The 23419-nt window shown below is 37.4% G+C and overlaps 1 protein-coding gene across 1 annotated transcript in view; it reads left to right on the top strand.

Annotated features, from left to right (window-relative positions):
- The window catches only part of PROS1 (protein S (alpha)), a 32100-nt gene that overhangs the window by 6000 nt on the left and 2681 nt on the right, over nucleotides 1-23419 (top strand). Inside the window, exons 4-14 of the mRNA XM_021401475.1 lie at nucleotides 95-181; nucleotides 3779-3901; nucleotides 4060-4182; nucleotides 6264-6389; nucleotides 11486-11607; nucleotides 14356-14474; nucleotides 16546-16735; nucleotides 17692-17859; nucleotides 18891-19059; nucleotides 20483-20631; nucleotides 21385-21598. Of these exons, the coding sequence (XP_021257150.1) occupies nucleotides 95-181; nucleotides 3779-3901; nucleotides 4060-4182; nucleotides 6264-6389; nucleotides 11486-11607; nucleotides 14356-14474; nucleotides 16546-16735; nucleotides 17692-17859; nucleotides 18891-19059; nucleotides 20483-20631; nucleotides 21385-21598 (1590 nt within the window). The remainder of the gene's footprint in view (nucleotides 1-94; nucleotides 182-3778; nucleotides 3902-4059; nucleotides 4183-6263; nucleotides 6390-11485; nucleotides 11608-14355; nucleotides 14475-16545; nucleotides 16736-17691; nucleotides 17860-18890; nucleotides 19060-20482; nucleotides 20632-21384; nucleotides 21599-23419) is intronic.

The raw sequence follows: 23419 nt of genomic DNA, 5'->3' as shown, positions 1-23419 counted from the left end.
GTGAGAAGAGATTCTTCGAAGATGCCATGCATAAGCTGTTGTAATTCCAGTCTAAATGAGTGTTTGTATCATATATGTGGATTTGCATTTGCAGGCTGCCTTGCCTCCTATCGAGCAGGGGTTTTCAGGGTTTCTGCAGTTACTCCAGATTCTCCTGCTGACCTGAGAGCGTGTGTCAAAGGTAAGTGCTGCTGCTAGATGCTTTACCTAGTGCACTCACACTTGAGAACATGCACGTGCATGGCTACAAAATAGTTGTTCCTGGCAGAAAAAATACACAAACCTCTATGTAACTCAAGCAAACAATTATATGGGAAAATAAATTGACAAGAAATTTAGGTGAGAGCGCTTGCAGAGTAAGTGACTGTTTTTAATTTTTATAAAGCATAGAGGAAAAGAAACAAAGACTGAAGACTTCTAGGAACATAGAAGCATGTGCTGTGTCAGCTTGCTGATATTCCCTAGTATGGTCTCAGTAGTCTGCCACATCTTTAGTAACTATACTAGACTTTGGCCTCCAAGCAGATCTTGTTTCCTCAGTTGAGGAAAGAGACCACCTGGCACATTCCCCTTGGTACTACTTTGGCCTGTGGTTACACTGTAGCCCTCCGTGAAGTGTGTAATCCAACTGAAAAATTCAAACATTAGCTAGAAGATCAAGTTATTTACTTCAGACACAAGACGGACACAAAGTAAAGAGTTCGTGATGCTGCTCAAATATGTGGTTTTTTATGCCCATACATTCATAACTGCAGTGTGAACTGTATTTTTTCTGTTAAATTCGCAGGAAACATCCATTGCTTATTCCTTACTTGTCATTGTAGAAACATCTCTCTAAACTTCTTAAACGTTTATAGCCTAGATGCACTGGAGAAATTTTCTTATTCTTATGCATCTATCTCTATTTTTGTCACTGAAAGCAACAGAAGGCAAAAAAAAAAGTCCTTAATAATGATACTATGCGTAGTCATGGATGAACATATTTTCCAGATCATTTAGCCAACGTGCCTGCTGTCGCAAACTAAAATGTACTCCCATTCATATTACACTTTCTCACTCATTAGAGGTCCTGGGAGGAAAGAATTTAGCAGAGTTGTGTGAATGTACAGCGTTTCTGTATTATGCAGTGAAAACAACTAGTTTACTTGTTGTCATTGTATTTCTCCATTTGGATTCACAGTATTGGAAAAAAACATGTTCCTGTTGGTCAGTCAACAGGAAAAAGGACAAGTTAAGAGAGTTAGCATAACCTTTGCAAGTGTTTCTAAGGCTTGACTGTTAAAAGGACTTTATGCAGAACATTTCTGGAAAGGAGATACCGCTGAGAAAGCAGGATAAAAAATTCCCATTAAGACGATAACTTTTTTTTAAAAATGTATTTTCATTGACTCAAGCATCTTGTGATACTGAATATCAAAACATTTTTTTCATTTTAAAAGTTTTGTGTTTCTTAACATAATTATCCAAATTGTTTTGATAGTGTCAAAATGAAAAATCCAATTTTCCTAATGAGAAAAAAAATGAACAGTCCCTTTAGAACAATACAGTAACTAGTGTGAATCTCAAGGTGGAAAATTAAATAATAAAAATAACAATGCAAACAGAATTTAAAAATAGCTTGAAGTTCCTAAACATTTATATCACATAATTGCATACTTAACTGCTTTTGAAAATAAATGCCTCATAAATCCCAACATTTACATCTATCCAACTCACCACTACAGATCTCCTGGACACCAAAGACTTAAAGTGGGAGAGGATAGAGGTACCAGCATACATCTCTTGCCAGCTGTCTTCCACTGAAGGCTGAGTAGATCTTCTGACATTTAGTTGTTGTCACAAATGTTTCTCAAAAAGATTTGCTCAATAGTAGTAGGTTCAGAAGGTTCCCCAGACTGGGAAAAGAGGAACACTAGGCCTGCTTTTGGAGCAAGTACCTGCTACGTTACTTTCCCTTCTGTGGCATCCAAATCATTCATCTGCAAACCATCTTTGTCCATCCAGCCTTTGTCCATCCAGTCCTATCCATCCTGTCTTGTCTTTCTCCTCTAACATATTTCACCAGTTCGCTTTTTTTTCCTGTTTTTAATTCATTAGCTTCCCCAGTTCTCTTCCCATTTATTTACTTAATTCACCTTATTCCATCTATGTATATTTTGCACTGACAACCTAAGCCATCTTCTCTCAGTTCAGACTCACATGACATACTACTTTCTGCTGAGAAACTTTCATACTTAGTTTTGTTCTGCAGTTACATACTTCAAGTGTATCTTCCACATCTGTCATTTATAAAACACTTTGCTTGTACCAAGCCTCGTTCACACACTTGTTCCTTGACCTACAAAAGCAGAAAATTAGCATGCAAGAAAAAAATGTAGGTAGTTTTGGAACTTACCTTTGGAAATTGCTGTGACAGAGTCATACATAAGCCCCATTCCTTTTATTTCTTCTTTGCAATTTCTTCTGTCAGTCTTACCTGAAACTGGAGTCCTTTGGTCTTCAGCGTGAGTATTAAGTGCCATACAGTGGCAATTCTAGAGATACTGTATAGTTTTGGAGCTTGGCTGGCTTCTGAGGTTTGGGATTTACTTGCAGCAGAATTAAATATTAAGTAAATTTAACTGACAAATATACTAACAGTTTTTTAAGCTTTCTTACAGAACTTTAAACTTAGTCATTTGTGGGGCTCAGCTTTAAGAAATCCAGTGAGGTTTTTGGTGCAGAATCGCAGCAAGTTTCAGTCTGCAGGATTACTTGCCTTTCCTACCACTTTTTTTTTTTTTTTTTTTTTTTAATCTGAGCATCCCAAAATCCTTTCTCTTCATTCAACCTGTTTTTTTAGAATACCTTTTTTTTTCATTGTAGAAAACATGCCTTGAAATAACATCCTAGAACAGTACAAGAACATAATTTTTAAGAAGAAACAATGTATTTGTGACTTCTATGGGTTTGCAAATAAATAATCCATAAAACTACTGACAGACTCAAGAGAAATAAATATACAGACACATTACGTAGTATGCTGGTAAAAAGTATGAAAATAGAGGAAAAAGTTAAAAGAATTTATGTATTTTGGGCATAGCAGAAAGATAGTGATCTTTGTGTTCTCTGTCCCAACTATGTATTTTGAGCCTTGCTTCCAGAAGTCTTGCCAGCATGCATAAAGAATCTTCAATTGCTTTTTTCCAATCTAATTTTTTTTTTTCATTTAAGTTAATATTTGTGACAGGTGACAATATTAAACACTGATGTATCCAGTGTACCCACAGGGCTTGGGCAAACGAAACAAACTGAGGTATGAGTCCGTATGAACACAATACAGTTTCTCAAACGGAGAAACTGAGCTCTTGAATTTTATTCTGGAGTACTTGTTGTTCTTGAAAATTTGGGATTTCTACTGAAATTTGTGTCAGCATGATGAGACAGAGCATTATTCTTTAAAAAGTTAAATAAGTCCTTAAAATTAAAAAAAAAATAGTATCAAGACTTTGTATGGTCACAATCTGCAAGGATTGTTGTGATTTAGTGAATCACTTGTTTTCTAGTTGTTTTCTGTCTAGTGGAGAATACTGGTGGCTTTGGATTTTTTTCACTTGCTGATTCTGGCTAACAGAATTAATAGCAAGAGCTCTGTATCAATATTTGATCGTATTCATCAAGCCTCTCCCTGTTTTATGAAAGGTAAAAGGTACCTGTGGAAGACAAAACGAAAGATTATGCTGATCCTTGAGGGAAATGTCCTCAAATAACAAGTACTTCTAATGTTTTCATCCTGCAGAAATTTCAAACCAGTGTAGCCCTCTGCCATGCCATAAAGATGGATATAAGGATTGCATAGATGGACAAGCCAGATATACATGCGTCTGTAAACCAGGATGGCAAGGAGAGAATTGTGAAGAAGGTATAATCTCTAATCTCATTACAATATTAGTTCTTAGGAACACGGTTATAGTTCTACTAGTGCTGAATAGTATCAGATCTTTAAGTGTACCTACATGCACACAGTTGTCAGTGAATGTTTTGGCCTGAGCAAAGATTTTTATTTTGTTTTCCTTCTAGATATAAATGAATGTGAAGACTTAAATGGAGGTTGTAGCCAACGCTGTTCTAATTTACCTGGAAGCTACCGTTGTTTATGTGAAGATGGCTACTTCATGCATTCAAATAAACGGGATTGCAGAGGTAGGAAATGAGGCTTAAGGAGAGTACCATTACATAACAATCCATTGCCTATTGACTACAGAGGAGTTAATTTAGCCAAATAGTTCCATAAATGCTCTAAATCAGCAGAAGATTGCATTGCCCCTGGAAGAAGCAGACCTGCTTCAACCGGGCTGCTCATCCAGCCTCCTGCCTTACACCACTACAAGCATTTGTACAGCTGTTTAGTGAACAAGATCAAGGAACTCAGGTGTTGATCCTATTAAGGTTCAAAAAAAGTTTTGGTCATTAACCAGTTTCATACATCCTTTAAGCGTGTTGAAACTAAAACACAGAGTGTTGCAACCAGCTAACATTGTTATAATTCAAATCCTATCTGGCAAACACTGGCTTAGGCTGAGTCACTCCTAATTTGCAATCTTCTTTTGGGAGTTTGTATGTTCATTGGAGAATAAATTATTAATGAATCTGAAAATGCTCTGCATGAAGAGAAAGAGTTTTCTTTCACTCGCCGAGCATAATTTTTTCCCCACACATGAATGTGTCAGTTGTCAGTTTATTATTGACCATGACCTATGCATTTCATTCCACTCCAGATAAAGTATGTATTAAGCAAATCTTACTTCAAAAAAAAAAAAAAGCAACCTAATTTCATTTTCACATCATATATTTTATTCCTGAACCATGCCAACCATTTCAGATAATGTCAAATAGTTCACGAGGCCAGAGTTGAGGGTTGTCTGTCACTGTTTCTTCCTTTAGTCTATATGTGTTTGTGAATTAACAATTTCTTTGGGAATTCCAGAAAAAAAAAAAAAAGATTGCTGTTATGTGAAACAGGGAGAGCAGGTAAGCTGCTTAGAATCCCTGCAATTCTTGGAATATTGTTGAAGAAGTCTGTTAAAAAAGAGATCAAAGCTAAAAATACTCAAACATACTTTAACGATTTGGATCAATGAAGTAACAGTTTTTTTGCAAAAGTTTTAATGTAACACAATGCTTGGCTTAAAAAGAACAAGCTCTTTTAGTTAATTAATACTAGAATCAATGTGTAGCAGACAAAGTGAAATAACCAGGCAACTAAAAGAAAAAAATCTCAGAATCTTTTTCCCAGTGAAGATTATTATTAGATTTAGATATTTCTTCTGGAGTTCTACTCTATTTTCAGTAGTGATGTAAGTACAGATCTGGTTGTTGATCATTCAAAGACCATCAGATTGACAAATAACATTGAGAATTAATCAAATAGAGTACAAGTTGGGCATTTAAAAACTAGATTTGAGTGTTTAATTACATCCAACTTCAAAATTATCCACCAAGAATTTAAAGTGCACGAAGTAACTCTCAAAAAGTAGGCTGTATTTCAGACAGCTGTGACTTCAAAAATGTTTTGAATCCTCACAAGCAAGTGGCAGAATCTGTTCTCCCAGTGCCATTTCCACAACTACTACAAAACCACAGGGAAAACTAGAATGACCGTTGCGCATACAGGTAGGAATTAAAGAACTACCAGGGATCAGATATTTTTCTGTCTACAAGACATTTAGTTAGGTTTATGCTATATGTTGCATCTGGTTGTCACACTGACATTGAAAAATAGGAAACAACACAGAAGATAAACACTGAAATGATTTGAGGGATGAAGAGACAGTGAACAACTTGAAAATCTGTCAGCATAGCCAATTAAAAGAAGATTGTGATGTGTAAGAAATGGATAGGATTATTTCTTGTCTTTCTGGATGTTTTATAAAAGATGGGATATTATTATGTAGCGTGGCTTAGCTTATAGGAAATCCACAGACTATTTCTCTTACTGCATTCCTAGATATGCATCTCTTTTCCTGTTGTCCACTAAGCAGATTAGAAAATGTTAAAGGTAGACAGGCAGATAATTCATTTTTCACTAAGTATGCAGAAATGCCTTTCAGGGACCTCTGGAAGTCTTTACTGCTATACTTATAGACCACTATAAAAGCACATTAAACCAAACAAGGAAGAAACAGTTTGCCAGCCTCACTGAGTTCTTACAGTTCTGGACAGAGTTAAGAAAAAATGGTATGCAAAAGAGTGACTTATTTTTAATAACTTGTTTGTATTTCTAGATATAAATGAATGTGCATTACATCCAAACATCTGTGGGACAGCAGTCTGTAAGAATACTCCGGGAAAATACGAATGTGAATGTGCAGAAGGCTATGCATACAATTCAACTTCCAAGAACTGTGAAGGTAGGACTTTCCTTCCTCTCATCTTTCCCCGTGCTTCTTTTCATTTTTGAATCTACTGCTATACAAACTCCAGCATCTCTTATATGATATATTGTTTACTATGGAATGACTCACCTGTTTGATCTTTCAAGGGTCCAGTCAAGCTATATTGCAGGCAATGTGCACAGTTGCAGTGGCTTTCTCTGAGGTCTTAGAGGATCACGTTATATTCTTGTGTGTCCTTCTGTAATGCCAGATGATTTTGTCAGTTCATGGGAGGTTACCTGTCCCACTGTAAAGAGGACTTTCTGTCCAAGCTCTCTTACCAACTAACAAGTTTCTTTTGGATAACTTGGAGCAATGTATTTAGCATCTGGACATTACTAGGGTGTCTGTTACCCTGTTTCTAAGCACCATTATAGTTATGAGGATGGAATATTTCACATTTATCAGTTTAATATATACCTCTAACTTGAGAGAATTTATAGGAAAAGCAATTAAAAGCACTTATTTGTTAGTTACTTACCAGGTGAAACAGAAATATTTATAAGGAGGCAATCACCAGAAATGAAAACAAAGCTTAATCTATTGGTGCCAAAAAACTAAAAAGTTTTTCTTTATCCATCTAATAGGCTGCTTAGGTGCTTATTTAGCCTTCATGGCCAGGGACTGAGTCTCTCTGTCCTTTATATGCCTTTAAACGTAAACTACTGGAAAGAGCTTTTCATTCAGGTCAGTTTTATTTAAAATTTAAATTTATGTCAACGGTTTACGGGCGTTAGGCCCGATTCCGTGACAAAGGGGACGGGGGACCCAAGGGCCCACGTCCTGGGAAAAGGGGAAAGGGGAAAAGGGTAGGGAGATGGCCCTGAGAGCAAAGAACAGCGGCAACAATCTGAGGAGAAACAAACTAATAAACTAAATAAAATATCGGAATGCAAAACAACACACTATAATACAATATAATTACAATTTAAGCTGATAAATCCAATACAGAGAGAGAGAATGTCCCAAAATCAAGGTAGGCCTTACTCTACTACCGACGATAAGACGGCTGGAGAGCGAGGTGCTGCCAAGACAAGAGACGGCGGAAAAAGGGACGAGGTCTCGTGATCTGCAAGTTTTTATACTGCGAGCTTCTATCTTTTCCCTCCAGCTGGAAAATGGTAACAAAAGAGCAAAGTACCGTGGGGGCTGTAGTAGTCCTTCTCTTCTGAGAACTAGGTATGTCCACTACATGATGTTATGATGTGGAATACCAATAACCGAAAATCACAAAACCATGACAATTTAGCATTAAATTCAATTGTCTAATCCCTCCTTGAGGTCTGTAGTTGCACCGGAAACTAACAGCATAAGTATGAATTGATCTCCATTCTGGACTGTTTGTCATAACATGGCAGTTGTATAAAGTACCCAGCATTTAAAAATGAAAAATGCTTTTCTATATCCAGAAAAATAGTTGTGGCATTTAAAAAAAAAAAAAAAAAAAAAAAAAAGACCTGCACCAAGAGACACTTTCCTCTTTTCTGAAGCTTTACGATAGAAGGAAGAGCCTCAAGAAAAAGTTCTGTAACAATTACAACAAAGTTGAAAAGCACTGATAACTTGTGGTAAAGTGGCAAGAAGGCACTCTTCCAAAACTGTTGTAAAATAGTAACTTTTTCAAGCATTGAAAGTATCTTCGTACTTGTTCTACAATGTATTTCACTCTGTTAAAGTTTCTGTTTAGCATATACATCAGAAATTCAATTTCAGTTGTAAAAGAGAAATGTGAGCTTTTAGAGTTTTACTATGAAGGGGAAATTTCTGCCACATACAAAAAACAACATCAGTGACCTATTTTTATTTTAAATGCTAGATCTATTTTATTGCTCAGAAGGACAGAAAAGCAGTTTGTTTCTGGTTACAAATCTTTAGCTCGGTGGCTTTTCATGCAGCATTCTTGTGACAAAGTTTTTCATAGTGGTAATGATTATGTATTCAGATATCTGCTCTTTGTCCAGTTACCATGGGATTAAAATGTTACTGATAATTTTGTGCCCCTTTTTGAGCTACATGCACTGGAATGAGAAAGAACTCATGGTAATTAATCTAATTGTCACCCCTTTCACTACTCTCTGCAGATATCTGGGTTGCATCAAATTGAATTCAAGTGTTATTTTTCTTTTGAATACAGTGATCCCAAAAGGTTGCAGGAGGAGAACATAAAAACAGCAAAGATTTACCTCGTGTATGGAACACAATGCTGATGATAAGACCTAGTTATAATGACATTAAATGACTCACCAAATGCTGTGTAAGGACAAGATGGTGTAGACAGAGAGAAATATAGCCTTCCAGAAAGACTAAATGGCATTAGTTTTTTGCTGTCATATTGCATGTAGGTGGTCAAATGCAATTACATTTGCTAGAAAAATCAGGTTTGCATTCATTTATACACACTTACATTGATGACGACTGTTAGCATAATGAGGAATAGAAGAGATTCTTTTTCCCCCCCAGTTCCTAAGAGAATTTTGCTACAGTTCCTCATTCCCACCTTCTGCAAGATGCTATTGAGGAAGAAATCTGTACATTCCAGTCTTTTTGAATAGAAGTCATACTATTTCAGATACAGATGTATATTCTTCTCATCTCATGCTGAAACAGTATTTTAAAGAATTACCTAATATTTTTTTGCATGCCTATCTTCAAATTATTTTTCCTTCTCTGAATGGGGAACTTCTAAAGAAGTGAATGAACCAGTTAATCAAACAGGACAGAATACTTCTGCATTTCAGGTACTAGTCCTCCCTAGCACCTGTTCTGAAAATCTGAGACGAGGAATAAGGCTTTCCCCTTCCCTCATGAATTGTTTAACACACGCAAAACACTGTTTATCCACATCCATTCTCTGGGGAAATTACTATGTTTCTCTAGCAGTATACAGAATGGCTCTCTTCTAGGGTATGGGTTGCAACTCCTTCACGACTGATTTTATATCTTATTATCTCAGCAAAAGCAACTTATTCAGTCTTCCACTGAAAGCAGCAGTATGAACCCAGGATGCTGCTCATATCCATAGGTTTGTCTGAGGAGCTTCTGATGACTATTTTATGACCTGAGACTGACATTTGGACAGATCTGTGGGAAGCCCTTGAAATAGCTCAAACAAGCATGCAAAAACATTGAATATAACTTGGAAGAAGAAAAGGATAATTTTAAAGTGATAAAAAACCTCCAAAAAACCTCATCCTGACTCAGCATTTCTATAACAGGACAATTAGCTCTGCATGGTGAGATTCTGCTATTTGGACTGATAAGGGATTCCAGAACAGCTGATGTGGAAGGAGACTTTCATAACTATGCATGAAGTTTGCTATCCTCCTGCTAGTATCATACTCTCTGGAGGGAGACCTTACCCATGAGCATTAGGTTCATTTTGGCAATGGAAATTTACACCTCCTCAAGACTAGTGCAAGTCTCTGAGTAATTGATTTAATGATATAAATTCATCTGTCAAGCAGTGTGCAATAAGCTTTCATAATAGCTTCATAAGCTTATGTTTGTCTGCAGGCTCCGGGCCTGAGGAATGCATTCAAGATGAACTGCTGCTTTCAGTGAATTCAGTACAATGATTTACTCTATTGCTACTGGCTAGCCAGTGTTTATGGTTTTATTTTTGTACTGGCTAGTGTTCATGTGCTGGAAGGGGTAAAGGATCTTCCACAGGGAACAATGCCTCCTAAAGTGTCTCTACAGAGTCATGTTCCTGTGGAATGCCTTGAGAAGAGTTGCTTCTCAGAGTCTCTCTACTTCTGTTCCTCTCAGGAGATGTTGAATTTTGTGTTTCCTTTCATATCTTCACAGTGAAGCACGCTATAGGGTTTTTTCCTTCTCTTCTTCATATGCTCAGGTCTAGGTGGATTTCTCACCCTCTTCTGATCCTCAGGGTGATCATAATAAGAATGAAATTTGTTTTTCCAAAGCGAGCAGAACAGGAAAGTATAGAGAAAACATTCTTCTCACCCACTGCATAGTATGTCTAGGTTCTGTTTGGAATTTGTCATTGCCTCATTGACATGTTTGGTAAAATTAGAAAAAACAACCAGCGACAGAACCAGCTTGACATTGAAATCAATCGTTTTGTTGTCTTAGTTTTAAATAGACATCAGATTGCCAGTCACTGGAAATTATTAGGAAATGACTTTCACAGCAGAACCCCTTTTACCAAGCTGAGCTTGCAATCTATTAGGATAGACAACAGCCATCAAGACCGTAAACAGTTTAATGATCTCCAAATAGAAAGGAGTACATATGCCAAATGAAAGAAGAGGCAATCTAACTGTAGATGAAGGAAGCGGAAGGGTCGAATTTCAGTCGCGCATCAGCAAAATACTTCTTAACAACTGACCAAGTTCTGCTGCGTGACTAATTTGTGACTATTTTCTCTGAGGCATATGTGGAAATAATTATGAACAAGGCTCCAAAATAAACTCTTAGATATTGCAACCCACCTTCATACCTTACTCACTTAAATACTATGGGTGATAAAGGCCAAAATGAATGAAATAAGAATCAGTCCATGAGCAGAACAGTTGCAGGAGTTTGCCTGTGTGTACATATATATATATGTATATTCAGAGTAACGCATTTTAATAGGACAGCTTTCTCAGATCTAGGCAGTGACAATTCTTTACACTGGCAAATGTTCTCTGAAAACTGTAATTTCAGGCACAGTCACAAGTGAATTTATACAGTCATTATTTAAGAGTAATTCAAGTTATGATGATTTTTTGAGGTCTCTTGTGTGCTAATGCAACCACCTTGCATCTCAGCTTCTTACTGCCTCACAAATCAGACCAAGCTTTCCCCAGCTCGGGAAAATTTCCCCAGCTGAGTACAAGGCCCTTCTCAGATTGCTAGGGTTTATACATCCAGCAGGTAATTCTGGATTCAAAATCTGACATAAGAAACATCCATTAGCATTAGTTTAGCTTAGCAGTAGTCACCTGTTGGATACATTTATGCCGAAGAACCCATCCTGTCTATCATTCCATTAATTTAACGTTTATTTTCAGTCTGTTCAATGAAAAATCTTAATAACTTTTGCTGTGTGCTTCCATCTTTTCTAGATATTGATGAATGTGCTGAAAATACTTGTGCTCAACTTTGCGTAAACTCTCCAGGAAGTTATAGCTGCTATTGTGATGGCAAGAAGGGGTTCAAGCTCTCTAAGGACATGAAGAATTGTGAGGTAAAACTGTACTACGTAAAATTCCACGTGGAAAATCACAAAGTTGGATATCTATTGGTGACAGGATGAGTTAGCTTCAAGAAAACAGGAAGCTGTTTGAGAACTGATTCAAAATTGCTGAAAAATTGCTGGTGACTTTGAGCTATGGATTGGCTCACAAAGCAGACCCAGTAAAGCATTTGGATGCCATTCAGTTCATGCATACTCATTTCTACAAATCCTGTCAAGAGAAGCTAGCCTTAGCCAGTCTTCTGTATTTTCTGCTGTCTCCAAAATAGGCCCCAGCTTTCTCCTATCATACAAATAATTCCTGTTCATCTTACTCAGAGCCAGAATATTCCATCTGCCCATATGTTTCCAGGTTTTCCATAGACTGCACAGAAGTTTTCACTCACTCTTTCAGAATTACTGAAAGATCCTGTTTGGATCGAAAAAACAAGAACTGGACTGTTTTCCACAGTTTTCATCTGCAATAACTTAAGAAACATGACGTAGTAATACTTGCCAATTGAAGAGCCTCTCACAGCCAAAATGCACTGTTGCTCAGTTTGAAAATTTACACTTATTAGTAGCAGAAAATTTGGAACTCTGGAGAATCGCAGTACGAAGGTTTTCTTGTGAATCGTTCTCTGTATGTTTTGAAAAGTTCATGCAGGCTGAGACTTGTTTTATGAGGTGGATGCAGATAACTGCCAACAAAAAAAAAACCAACACCTCTAAGACAGTACAACAAAACTGGGCTTAAGCCATAGGAATGAGGTCTGGCACAAGTGCTAGCATGTATGTACTAGAACTTGTTTGTACTTGCTGAAATTTAATATCTGAACAACACTGGGAGTCACTACAGTTCTTTTTCCTTTTTCATGAGAGAAGAGAAGAGTATCTTCTAGCTTCATTACATGTTCCATGCTGTTCAAAAGTGATTAACTATCTGTTTGGAAACTAGTTTCAGGCCTTGAAATTAGAAAAAGTAGTTCAATCACTTGAAAATGTGTGCAGTCCAAAGACTAGTTATACTGGCAAATGTAAAATGGAATAACCATAAAATTAAGCACACCTGTACAGTTAATGAAACTGCTGTGTCATGATTACACAAGTTAGAGTTTGGGAACCGTATTCAGCTGTTTACCAAATGAATGTCTTGAGAACAGAAGAGCCCTTCACACGTATTCTGTTGCTTCTACTCTATAGGACTGCTATACTGCCATCATATAAAAGATACACAAGACATGTTTTGAGAGAGAACTTCATAGCAAATTGATTTTTAGGCTCCTACTAGTCGATGACACAGTGCTCTAAAGCACATTCTGTGAATCTTCCCACCTTTTTTCATTGCAGAACCTACTCCCTCTACCAGAAGAGATTCTAAGTACTTTACTTTCAAGACAAAACTGCGCATATTACTTTACTTATAACATCACAGTTTCAGAATACAAAGAAGCCAGCAATGCCTGGAAAGGATAGCTGACATTTGTTTGCTGATTATTTTACCAGTTTAAATTTGTACCACATATAATCCCTATGTGCAGAAGCCTATTTAAAAGTTTAGGTAGCTGAATATCTGAAAGAATAAGTGCATTGGTTTTGTTGTTGTTGATTTTGATTTTTCTCTCCTCATTGCAGCTGCAGCTGTCTGACTGTGATTACTCATATTTGACTTTGGCTAAAGTACTAGGATTAATCCCAGCTTTGCATACTGTTAAAGGAGTTTTAGTTCCCACAAATACATACAACTTCTCTTTTATACTTTTCCTGAGAATATTCTGTCTCAAGACCTTCCTGATCCCATTAACAGTTCTCAGAAATACTAATTCAGTGCTATTCTAGCAGGAAGCGTGTTGTTGATTGCATCAACATCCTCTTCCAGAACTCAAATAAGATAACTACGTGAACAGACAGACAGAAATATTTTGTACCGATCTGTAACTGTATTTACGTGTAAATTGCTTCTTTTTATTCCAGGTAAATTATTCTAGTTGTACTAGAGGTTGTTCAGCTGGGAATAGTTGTATATCGGTATTGATAAAGAGAAGGTGATCTTTATTCATTTATTTTTAAATCTCCTGAAATCACAGCTCTGGCCTCATTCCCTTCTAACTCCTGATCGGGTTTAGATTCCACACAGCTTTAATAATGGAATTTGGCTGGACTCTAGCAGGTGGATGACATAGGTCCCCGGTAACAGAAAAGGGCATGATGGAAGATGAGAATTCTTGATTAAAATACTGAATATTTAAATAGTTGCAGTCCACCAGAACTGTTTCAACCTAAACGATCCTTCAACAGCTTAAATAATTGGACATTTATAGAATCATAGAATTACTAAGGTTGGAAAAACCTCCAAAATAATCTTGTTGCACCTTCCACCTACCACCAATACTGCCCACTGAACCATATTCTTAAATACATGTCTATACATTTCTTGAACACCTGCAGGGACAGTGACTCAACCACCACCCTGGGCAGCCCATTTCAGTGCATGACCACTCTTTCAAAGAGGAAGTTTTTCCTAATATCCAGCCTGAATCTCCCCTGGTGCAACTTAAGGCCATCCCAAACACAAAAAAAAAGAGAGCTATCTCTTTATTCATATATAGATACTCAAATTTTGAAAAAGTAAATGAAGTTAGTCATCCATTACTTAAACAAACAACAACAACAAAGGAGACTAACAGGAAACAGTGGAAGTTGCTTAACGGAATTTCACAATACAACGTTAACAGCTTTTTTCTTTTCTGTTATTTTCAGTCTGTTCCTGTATGTATCCCATTGAACCTGGAAAAGAATTATGAACTGCTTTACCTGGCAGAGCAATTTATAGGGATTCCTGTTCTGTACTTAAAGTTTAAATTGCCAAATGTCACCAGGTAAGCATTTGCTATTGATGAAAGTATGCCTGGAAATAACAGATAGTTGTTTCCCTTAATCTTCTGAGGATGTAGAGTGGACTGCGTGTATAGGTTACATCACCATGTCCCCATGGGTTTGGATACCCTTATATGGAGAATGGGTTAACTCAGGTCCCAGCATGTACTCTCACTTAAGGGAGCGTGGAATCATCTGAAAGTGGAAAGGCAAGAGTAATGTGTCTGTAGTTGGTTTACAGCATCTTTTCATGATTGTACTATGTCTCTGAGACACCTCATTATGTATATAAACGGCAGCTGTCTGATGTGGCAAAACTAAAAGGCCAGCAAGTTTCTTGCAGACACCTTAGAAGCAGGTAGAGACAGTAGCAGCTGAGTCCCAGCCAGGAAACAGTGCAGAGCTAGGGCAGATGTGAACCACTCGCATTCAGATGTGACCATATCTATGAATAAATAAGCTGGAGTCTTCCAGCCATTGCAGTCCTAGTTACTAATGCTGCTGGGAGGAAAGAGGTGTATGGACTGAGAGAAGGAGTTCAAAGAGATCCAGACTTCGGTGCGCAAAAAAAAAAAAAAAAGAACTGAGGACATAAGTGTATGAAGCAGTAAGTCCTATTGGTTTGTGCCCAAGAGAGGAAAAAAAATTGGCACATCTGTGTGACAGAAGCTTACTCTTCCCTCAAAAGAAAGAGCAGAGGTTAGGAAAGGTGGGAGACAGTGATAGATATACAGGAAGTCAAATAGAATCCTCAAATAAAATTCAGATATTATAGGAGAAGAAGTTACTTTACAGCTTCTATTCTCATACATGGGAATGGCTTTAAGCTTGTTGCTGCTGCTACTTCCTTTCTGCTTTGAGTAGAAGCTGTCGCATGCTACAGATGCACTGCTGAGAAACAAAACCAGGCGAGGGCTGCCCCAACCCCGTGCTTCCTTTCACAGTTTTCTGAGGATGCTGATGAAGCACAATACCATGTCTATATCACCATCTCTACGATTTCCTTTAGTGCTGTCAGAGCAATTGACAAAGACAGTGACCTCTTTATTGCTCTTGGACTTCTTCATAGTGGCAGCCGAAATTGCAGTGTTTCTTGACTTACTGAACAATTTCAGAGTAACAGCAGCAACAGCTGTTAAACTGGTGATCCCCAGAGCCTCAGAACCATACAGAAGGACATAAATATTGAAAACTTTTTCCTCTGCCATTTTTCCAAGTTGACCTGGCAGTAATGCTTTCCTGGAAGACCTTTCTAAAAAGATAAATGTTTGAAGCTATCTTAGTAGCCTCTGTGTAAATACAGAATGCTTTTCTGTGGATCTGCGCAAGAGACTGACATCTAGTGGACAAAGAACAAGACTGGGAGTTAAAATGACCCAGCTTCTCAATTACAGCTCTTGTTTCTTTTGTTGTCTTCAGCAAATCCTTACTTCTGTATGCTTTGTTTTGCCCTCTCATCCTTAATCTGTTTTATTTAGCCCAGAAGTTTTAGGAGGTGAGAACTGTTCCTCTCTATATTTATACTCTTTTCCCACTCTAGCCTGTCCTATATACATAAATCGTAATTTTGCTGTATGTTCGGCTGCCAAGACACAGACAACAAATCCTCAAATTAGAGAGAAATGTATAAAAGACAACATAGCAAACTGCTAAGATATAATTGTTGAAGGACAGCACTTGGCAACCCCATTTTACTAGATTACAGCATAGATCATGTATTTTTCCCCATATCACATCTCCATGCAATGCAATGGGGATATTGTCTCTATCTTCTTAATAAACAGGATGTGGGATCCTTCACGTGCAAAGTTCATGTGAGATTTGGTAACTGAACTAAGGCTTTTTCAAATCCCAGCTCCAGGAGTTAGTTGCTAAACTTTTCCCTGGATTCAGATAAACAACATTAGATTCTGCCTTTGACTAATAGCATGCAAATATCACAAATGCTCGGAAACAGAATTAACAAAATGTTACTATCTATGAACTTTTTCTTACCCTACTAATAGGTTTTCCTAGGCTCTTCAGTACTTCAGGATTCCTGTCTTAATAATAAGATTCTTCTTCAAAACTCAGATTTTCAGCAGAATTTGATTTCCGGACATACGATGCAGAGGGAGTTATACTATATGCAGAATCCCTTGACAATACGGCATGGATCTTGCTTGCTCTTCGTGATGGGAAGATTGAAATTCAATTCAAGAATGAATTTGGAACAAAAGTTACCAGTGGAGGAAAAGCCATTAATGATGGCCTGTGGCATATTGTAAGTTGGATTTCCCTCTCTTTCCCTTCCTTTAATCCCCTGTAGGAACTATACCATATGCAGAAACTAAGCAACTATTCCGGAGGCTTAAAGTGATGCTCCCAAATCTCAGATTTAAAAAAATTAACCAAGAAATGTGCAGAGATACCTTTCCTCTGGGAAACTGTGGCACCTGTTTATCATCATTGGTAAAGAGAAAATTAACACTAGCTAACGGCGTAGAAATTCTTCTTTGTAATCATGAAAAAGGAAGCAGAAGATTATTAGAAGGTGTGATTGCAGGGTGAACTGCACAGTAATAAGGCACTTTGCCTAGAAAGCAAAATTTACTTTCAGCAAACCAGAAGGCCAACTTGTTCTTCAAGCTTGCATGCCTAAGATGAAAGGCTTCGCTCAGTTATACCATCTGTAATTGACACCGTGTTATTAACACAAGTTTGCTTTTAGAGAGAGACAAGAGAAGCTAGAATTCTGCATAGACCTGTTTCAGTTCAGTACAACTTGCTTGAGATTAAAATTCTGCTTTGATTTCTAACAATAGCAGGAGCAGGTGCTGAACCTGTTGTGTTCGTGTCCCATCTGGAGACTCAATCCCCTGTATCAGGTTACAGTGGAATGGAGAACTGTATGCCAAATGCAGAAATTGTATAATTGTAAAGGTCAGCATCTTGCAAACTTTATAGAGCATGAAGCAAACTAATCAGCTGTGTAGGTATTCTTGTGGGTAGGATGGGAGTAAAAAAAAAAATCATCTTTCTGTGGGATGTCCGTGGATATGGACAGTTGCCATGATCCAAGTTTAAATATGCTTTAAGTACTGAATGCATTAACACTATTTTACAAGCCACATATTTAGAGATACAACAGTAATGTGTCATGCAGGTATATATAATTAGCATTTAAGAATATCCTACTTGTTTGTGTGTGTATATCTAAATATTTACATTTCATTATAGATATCAGTTGAAGAACTAGAAAACAGCATTAGCGTAAAAATAGCTAAAGAAGCGGTGATGAATATTAACAGCCCAGGAACTCTCTTTAAGCAATCACATGGTTTCTTGGAGACTAAGGTGTACATTGCAGGATTACCTCGCAAAGTTGGTAACACTCTCATTAAACAGGTAACTAAAAAAAAAAAAAGTAGCATTGATTAAGGCTTATTTATTACTTTTTGTATTTTTCCCTTTGCGGTCACACAGGGAAGAGTAGTAGCTTGGAATCCATTTAGAAAATGAAAATTGGGTTATTAACTGCTGTTTTGAAAGTAGATGTGCGGAGAACTGTGCAGTCTTCCTCTGGTTTCAGTTATAAAAACACAGTGCTTAAGGCCTAATCCTGGAGGATTCTGTACCTTATTTTTTTAAGATAGCTTTAAGATTCTCTAAATCATCTAAATCTTCTGCTGCAAGAGTATTGTGGAGTGATTCACGTTTGTAGTGCTAGTTTCTGCTACACCCTGAATGAATACAGATATCACTGTGCAGGTAGCACAATGAGCTTCCATTTCTACTAGACAAAGCCAATGGTTTGCTCAGTCTTCCATTCCCAGCAGCATTCCCCTGCCTATTGATGAGTGTGGGCACAACAAAGTTACTTCAACTACCTGCTGCTGAGTCCAGGAGCCCTCAAACTAACTGAGGGCTAACAGAGAAGCAAAAAATAACTGTACACCAGAGGCTATGCTTGTTTTTTAATCTTTTTTTTCCTCTAAAACAAAGCAGAGAGAAAAAATATGAAGCAATACAACAGCATCTCCTTGCCTAATAGAAAGTAATTACAGGAATTTATGCTTTCATACAAGCAGAAGACTAGAGAAACAAGAAACAGTGCTAATATCATTGTCCTTCAGATATAGAAAAGCTGTGGTAATCTAAGCAAAAGAACAGCACAAGCTTTAAAAGTTGAAGCAGTCTTTTTTATACAGATAAGTAACATCAAAACTGGAAATATTAAATCAGGATAACCAACTGAAGGCTGAGGTACTAAATGCATGCCATTTGTTTTCTCTCCAGTATCAGTTCTGTAACCTGGTAACCTATAGCATTGATAAGGCTATTATTGGCTCTATGTTGATATGTAAAGTAAGATCTTATTACTAACATTTTAAAAATAAATTAGAATTCACACCCCTAGTGCTGTAATTCTTGTACAGATTAATCCTCGGCTAGATGGGTGTATTCGTGCCTGGAACCTGATGAATCAAGGACATTCAGGTGTAAAAGAAGTTATTCAAGAAAAACAAAGTAAGCACTGTTTAGTGACAGTCGAGAGAGGATCATTCTACCCTGGCACTGGCATGGCACAGTTTCATATCAACTATAGTAAGTATTTTTCTGTCTGTTCTTACATTTTTTGCTGGACTGTCCATGGAGATGATGAATTGTAAAGGGAAGAAAAAAAAAAAAAAAGAAAAACAATGCTAAGCTATACACCACTGCATCCAGTGGTGATTCCAGTAATTTTTTTTGAGGATTTTTGGTCTCATTGGTGTCATCAATTTAATTTCTGAAGTGCTCAGGTTAGAAAGCATCCTATTTGAATGCCTATCTTGCTCCTCCTGAATCCAGAACCTTATTACCTGACTTCCTGCCCTAATTTCAAGTTTTGCAACCCACGATCACCCTCTGTACTCCCAAGTTCCTGAAGTGAAATATCTCTAGTATCATCGCAAATCTTGTCATTGCGTTTTCATATCTCAGATGCTATCCAACCCTTCGGCCCCCCTCTAATCCCCAGTCCTTTCATCCTAGGACGTGCTGTTCTTTCTGAGGCCTTTTATTTATATCCCCTAGCCCACTTCAAAAGATTTCTCCAGCTTCTTATATCACGTGTTTCCAACCAACTCAATATGAGTGATTCTTACGCCACTGAAGGTTCCTCTGCTTTCCTCCCATTCATTCACATCATGCTTTCCTCCCATTCATTCACATCATGCTGACGTGTCTCTTCCTGACCTTTTCATATGGGGCTGTTGCTATGCCTTCACTCTTTCCACCCCTCATGCAGTTCCCATCCCCTTACCAGCCTCCTCAAATTCAAATGGCCACCCACAGCTACCGCTGCCTTCCCTCAGGCTGTTATAGCCCACTGTTTCCACTCACACTTCCCTCTGCGTAGGGATCTGACCTCACTTCACATTGTAGGATTTCTGCTTCCGGAAGAAACTACTAGAAATCAACTTCAGTGTTACTGGGGAAGGGGAGGGCAGATGCTGGAAGTTACAAAAGATGACAAATAGCTCTTTAAACAATTTTTGTATTAGCTTCACTGTGAATACATCATATTAAATTATATTCACACCATCTGCGCATTTGTTTTACCCATCTGCGTATTCCCATTTTAATAATGGAATGATTTGGGAATGTAAAAATGTGTCAAAACTGCCAATCTTCCACTCAGTGGCAGTAATTTATGAGTTAAGTAGTTTTTTAGGTTTGATCTTAAACTGACCTATAATAAATACGGCACCTGTTTCATATTAGAGCAGAGAAAACAGCATTAAAAAAAAAAAGTCCGAAGTCCTAAAAGAACACAATAGCAAAGATGCAAGATTTGAGTGGATTGTTTTGGTTGTTCAGATTAGACTTGTACTTCTTTCCAAAAGTTCCAAAATTCACTTTTTCTGGAGATTAGTACCGACTTTTCCGCAATAGGAAAATGGATTAAGTACAATTTTTTTAAGACTATATTAATTTTTTCATTAGTGGGTAGACTAATTAATTTCAATCTTTTCTTTTAAAACAGATAATCTTGACAGTGCTGAAGGCTGGCTAATCAACGTGTCTATGACTATTCGTCCATCCGCAGACACTGGTGTTATGTTTGCCCTGGTTTCTAATGAAACAGTGCCTCTTGCTTTGTCCATAGTGGACTCTAACTCTTCTGACTCACAGGTGATCTTACAATGCTAGCAGCTGGAACATCAGCTCACATGAATCACAAATCTGATCTTTGTCTCACTTAACTTACTACTCCGTTTGTGAAAAAAGTCAAACTGAAAAGAAGTTACTTACATGAAGTGGAGCCGGAAGGCTGAATTAATATTTTGCAAAGTGCTTAGATCATATCTTGATGTGCAGAAAATGTATTAGTATTTGTGATTGCTACAGCAGGGACAAAGCACTAAGTGCTCCAATGTTAGGTACTATCCATTATATCATGTCTCCAGCCTTTCCTTCCAAACACACAAAGCAGAAGAGGGAGTGTGGCAGAGGTTGAGTCATGATATTGTAGTAATGGTAATATGTTAGTTTCAATTTATAAACAGATGTTTTCCTCATCCATACGTCTGCCTGAAATGAGAGCACATAATGAAAACTAGGTTACCTTTGAAGCTATAGCAGTACTCCTTTGATTTTAAGAGAAAAAGGATTTCACCTCAGAACCACAGCCAAAGGGTTTTTACATGTCCAGAATGTTCTCACTTATAGATTTCAGAATATAAGTGAATGGCTTTGTTTACAAAGGTGATGATTATACAGCAACTATCAACTTTAGTATCTTTTCCAGCTTAAGATACAAATGTTTAAAACATCTCTCACATTCCTTTTCTTTCTACTTCCAAACGTAAAATGTATCAAAGTTAAGTATAATTGTGTGTTTAAAGTTACACATGGTATATTTTGTGACTCTATTCTTCTGTTTAGGAAATCATTGTGACCATTGGAAACATCACTGTTGCACATCTGGAATCAAAGAAGTTATGTACACCCAGGAAAGTGCAAGTTGGACTTCTGGTAACCCGACAGCAACTTGAACTGTCTGTTGACTCACGCACAGACCAAAGCAATTCAGAGCAACTGTCTATCCTGCATCAAGCAATGATGACAAATGTTGTCACCTACTTGGGTGGCCTGCCAGGTGAATTATATTTCTTTTCATTCATTTGTTCTTTTGTACAAGCCCAATTATGTTTAGCCTTGCCCAAGCTATACAAAGCTTAAACTGTACAAGAAACTCTTTACCCTTCTCACCTCCCAGATTCTTCTTGTTTCCTCCAGTCTATGCATCTTTTGAAGGAGCCTGATTTTCAATAGGAGCATCATTAGGCCCATTAAGAGGCATGAGTCTCTCTCAAGAGGTTTGAATTTGTAATTTTCTTTCTTTTTAAGCTGGGAAGGAGTAAGCATTGTATTTTCTAAAATGCCACCAGTAGGCACAATATAGGAACTGCATCAAGTATATAAGAAAACAAACATTTATGGGTAAATTGTCAGAAATGCAGAAGCAGAAGTCAGGAATATTGTTTCAACAATTAGGCTCTGAGCAACAATTGACTGACAATCTTTGTGAGATGCAAAATACACTGAAATAGCAAATAACATTTTGTTTAAAATAAGCCACAAGTGAATCCTCAGTGTTAAAACATGTACAAACATAATTTTGTACATAAAGTGTATACATGCATACTTGTACTGTACTTTGATTTCAGAGTGAATCATGCAGAAAAACAGCATTGCCACAGACAATGATTTTCAAAGCCTGATATCCTCAAGATTAAAAATTGGTAGAGGAAAAACACCATGGTTACGAAGTTAAGTCACTAATATCAAAGCCTTTCTATATTCTCTGTTAAAGGTATTTTAGGAAGAGTAAGTCACAGTTCCTAGAGAGAACCTTACAGTTGTTATAAACATAGTCTTGAATTGATAGCCACATTACATGTAGGCTGCAGCATCAAAGCACTGCCACAGATAAAGCCAGTCTTTATCTGTGTTTCTTCCACGGGAGAAAAAGTACACGAGCAGAAAGAGTCGTGTCACGGTTTTATGATTTTTGGTTATCGGTGAGAAACTGTGTACCCCATGAAGATGATCCTTTTAGACATTTTTCAAGGTAGCATACACGAGGGAATCTGGAATTATGATTCCACCCTCTAGACTTACTTGTCAGAACAGAAGCAAGATTGGGCAGCACTGCAGCCTCAATCCACAGTTGTCTGAAGTGATAGTTGTCTCCGCATCCAAGCAGAGGCAAGTCTTTATTCAGTGGTAGTAGAGGATATAAAAAATTGTCACTAAATATGACAGTTTCTCCTCTAATTTTGTATTTGAACGGGTATACAATGTCTTATAATCCAACTAACCAGACAAGTTCCATTCATGGAGAATATGTAGAATGAGAATACACTTATGGTACAGTACTGTCAGACACCACTTTAGGTAAGTGTTTTTGTAATGCCTTTTCAAAGAGAGATGAATTCTGTATTTCCTTAGTAGATGCAAGTCAGTAGGTTAATGGAGCCATAGTAACTTGAATATGATTCTAGTCATTTCATAGCTTTCCTCATGTTTGTGATATCTGTGACTCTTCCTAGTACACTGTCAACACTGGGGCCTTAAGAGTTAAGACTTTAGCTCAAGTCAAGCATCCTAAATAGATAAGAAGAAAATATTAGTACATATTGTATTCTGAGGCCTCACAGCAGTGCCTGCTTGATCCTGTGCCTAACATATTGAACGCTGGAAGCACATCAGTGATCTGATGCTAAGAAAGCTAAATGAGCAACAGATAAAGCGGGTCTCTCACAGGGATTTCACATGGCAGAAGTAGTAAGGAAGCAATAAAACGTGTGCAGTTCCCAGGGGTCCACTATTTGAGAACGTGCAGATTTTAATCCAGAGTAGCTTTCTGGCAAAAGTAAGATAGTTCTTTCTGTGACCTCTAAAACTATAAGCATCT

This window comes from Numida meleagris, chromosome 1 (assembly GCF_002078875.1).
Source record: "Numida meleagris isolate 19003 breed g44 Domestic line chromosome 1, NumMel1.0, whole genome shotgun sequence".
Classification (NCBI taxonomy): Eukaryota; Metazoa; Chordata; class Aves; order Galliformes; family Numididae; genus Numida; species Numida meleagris.
This window is presented reverse-complemented; position numbering and strand designations above follow the sequence as displayed.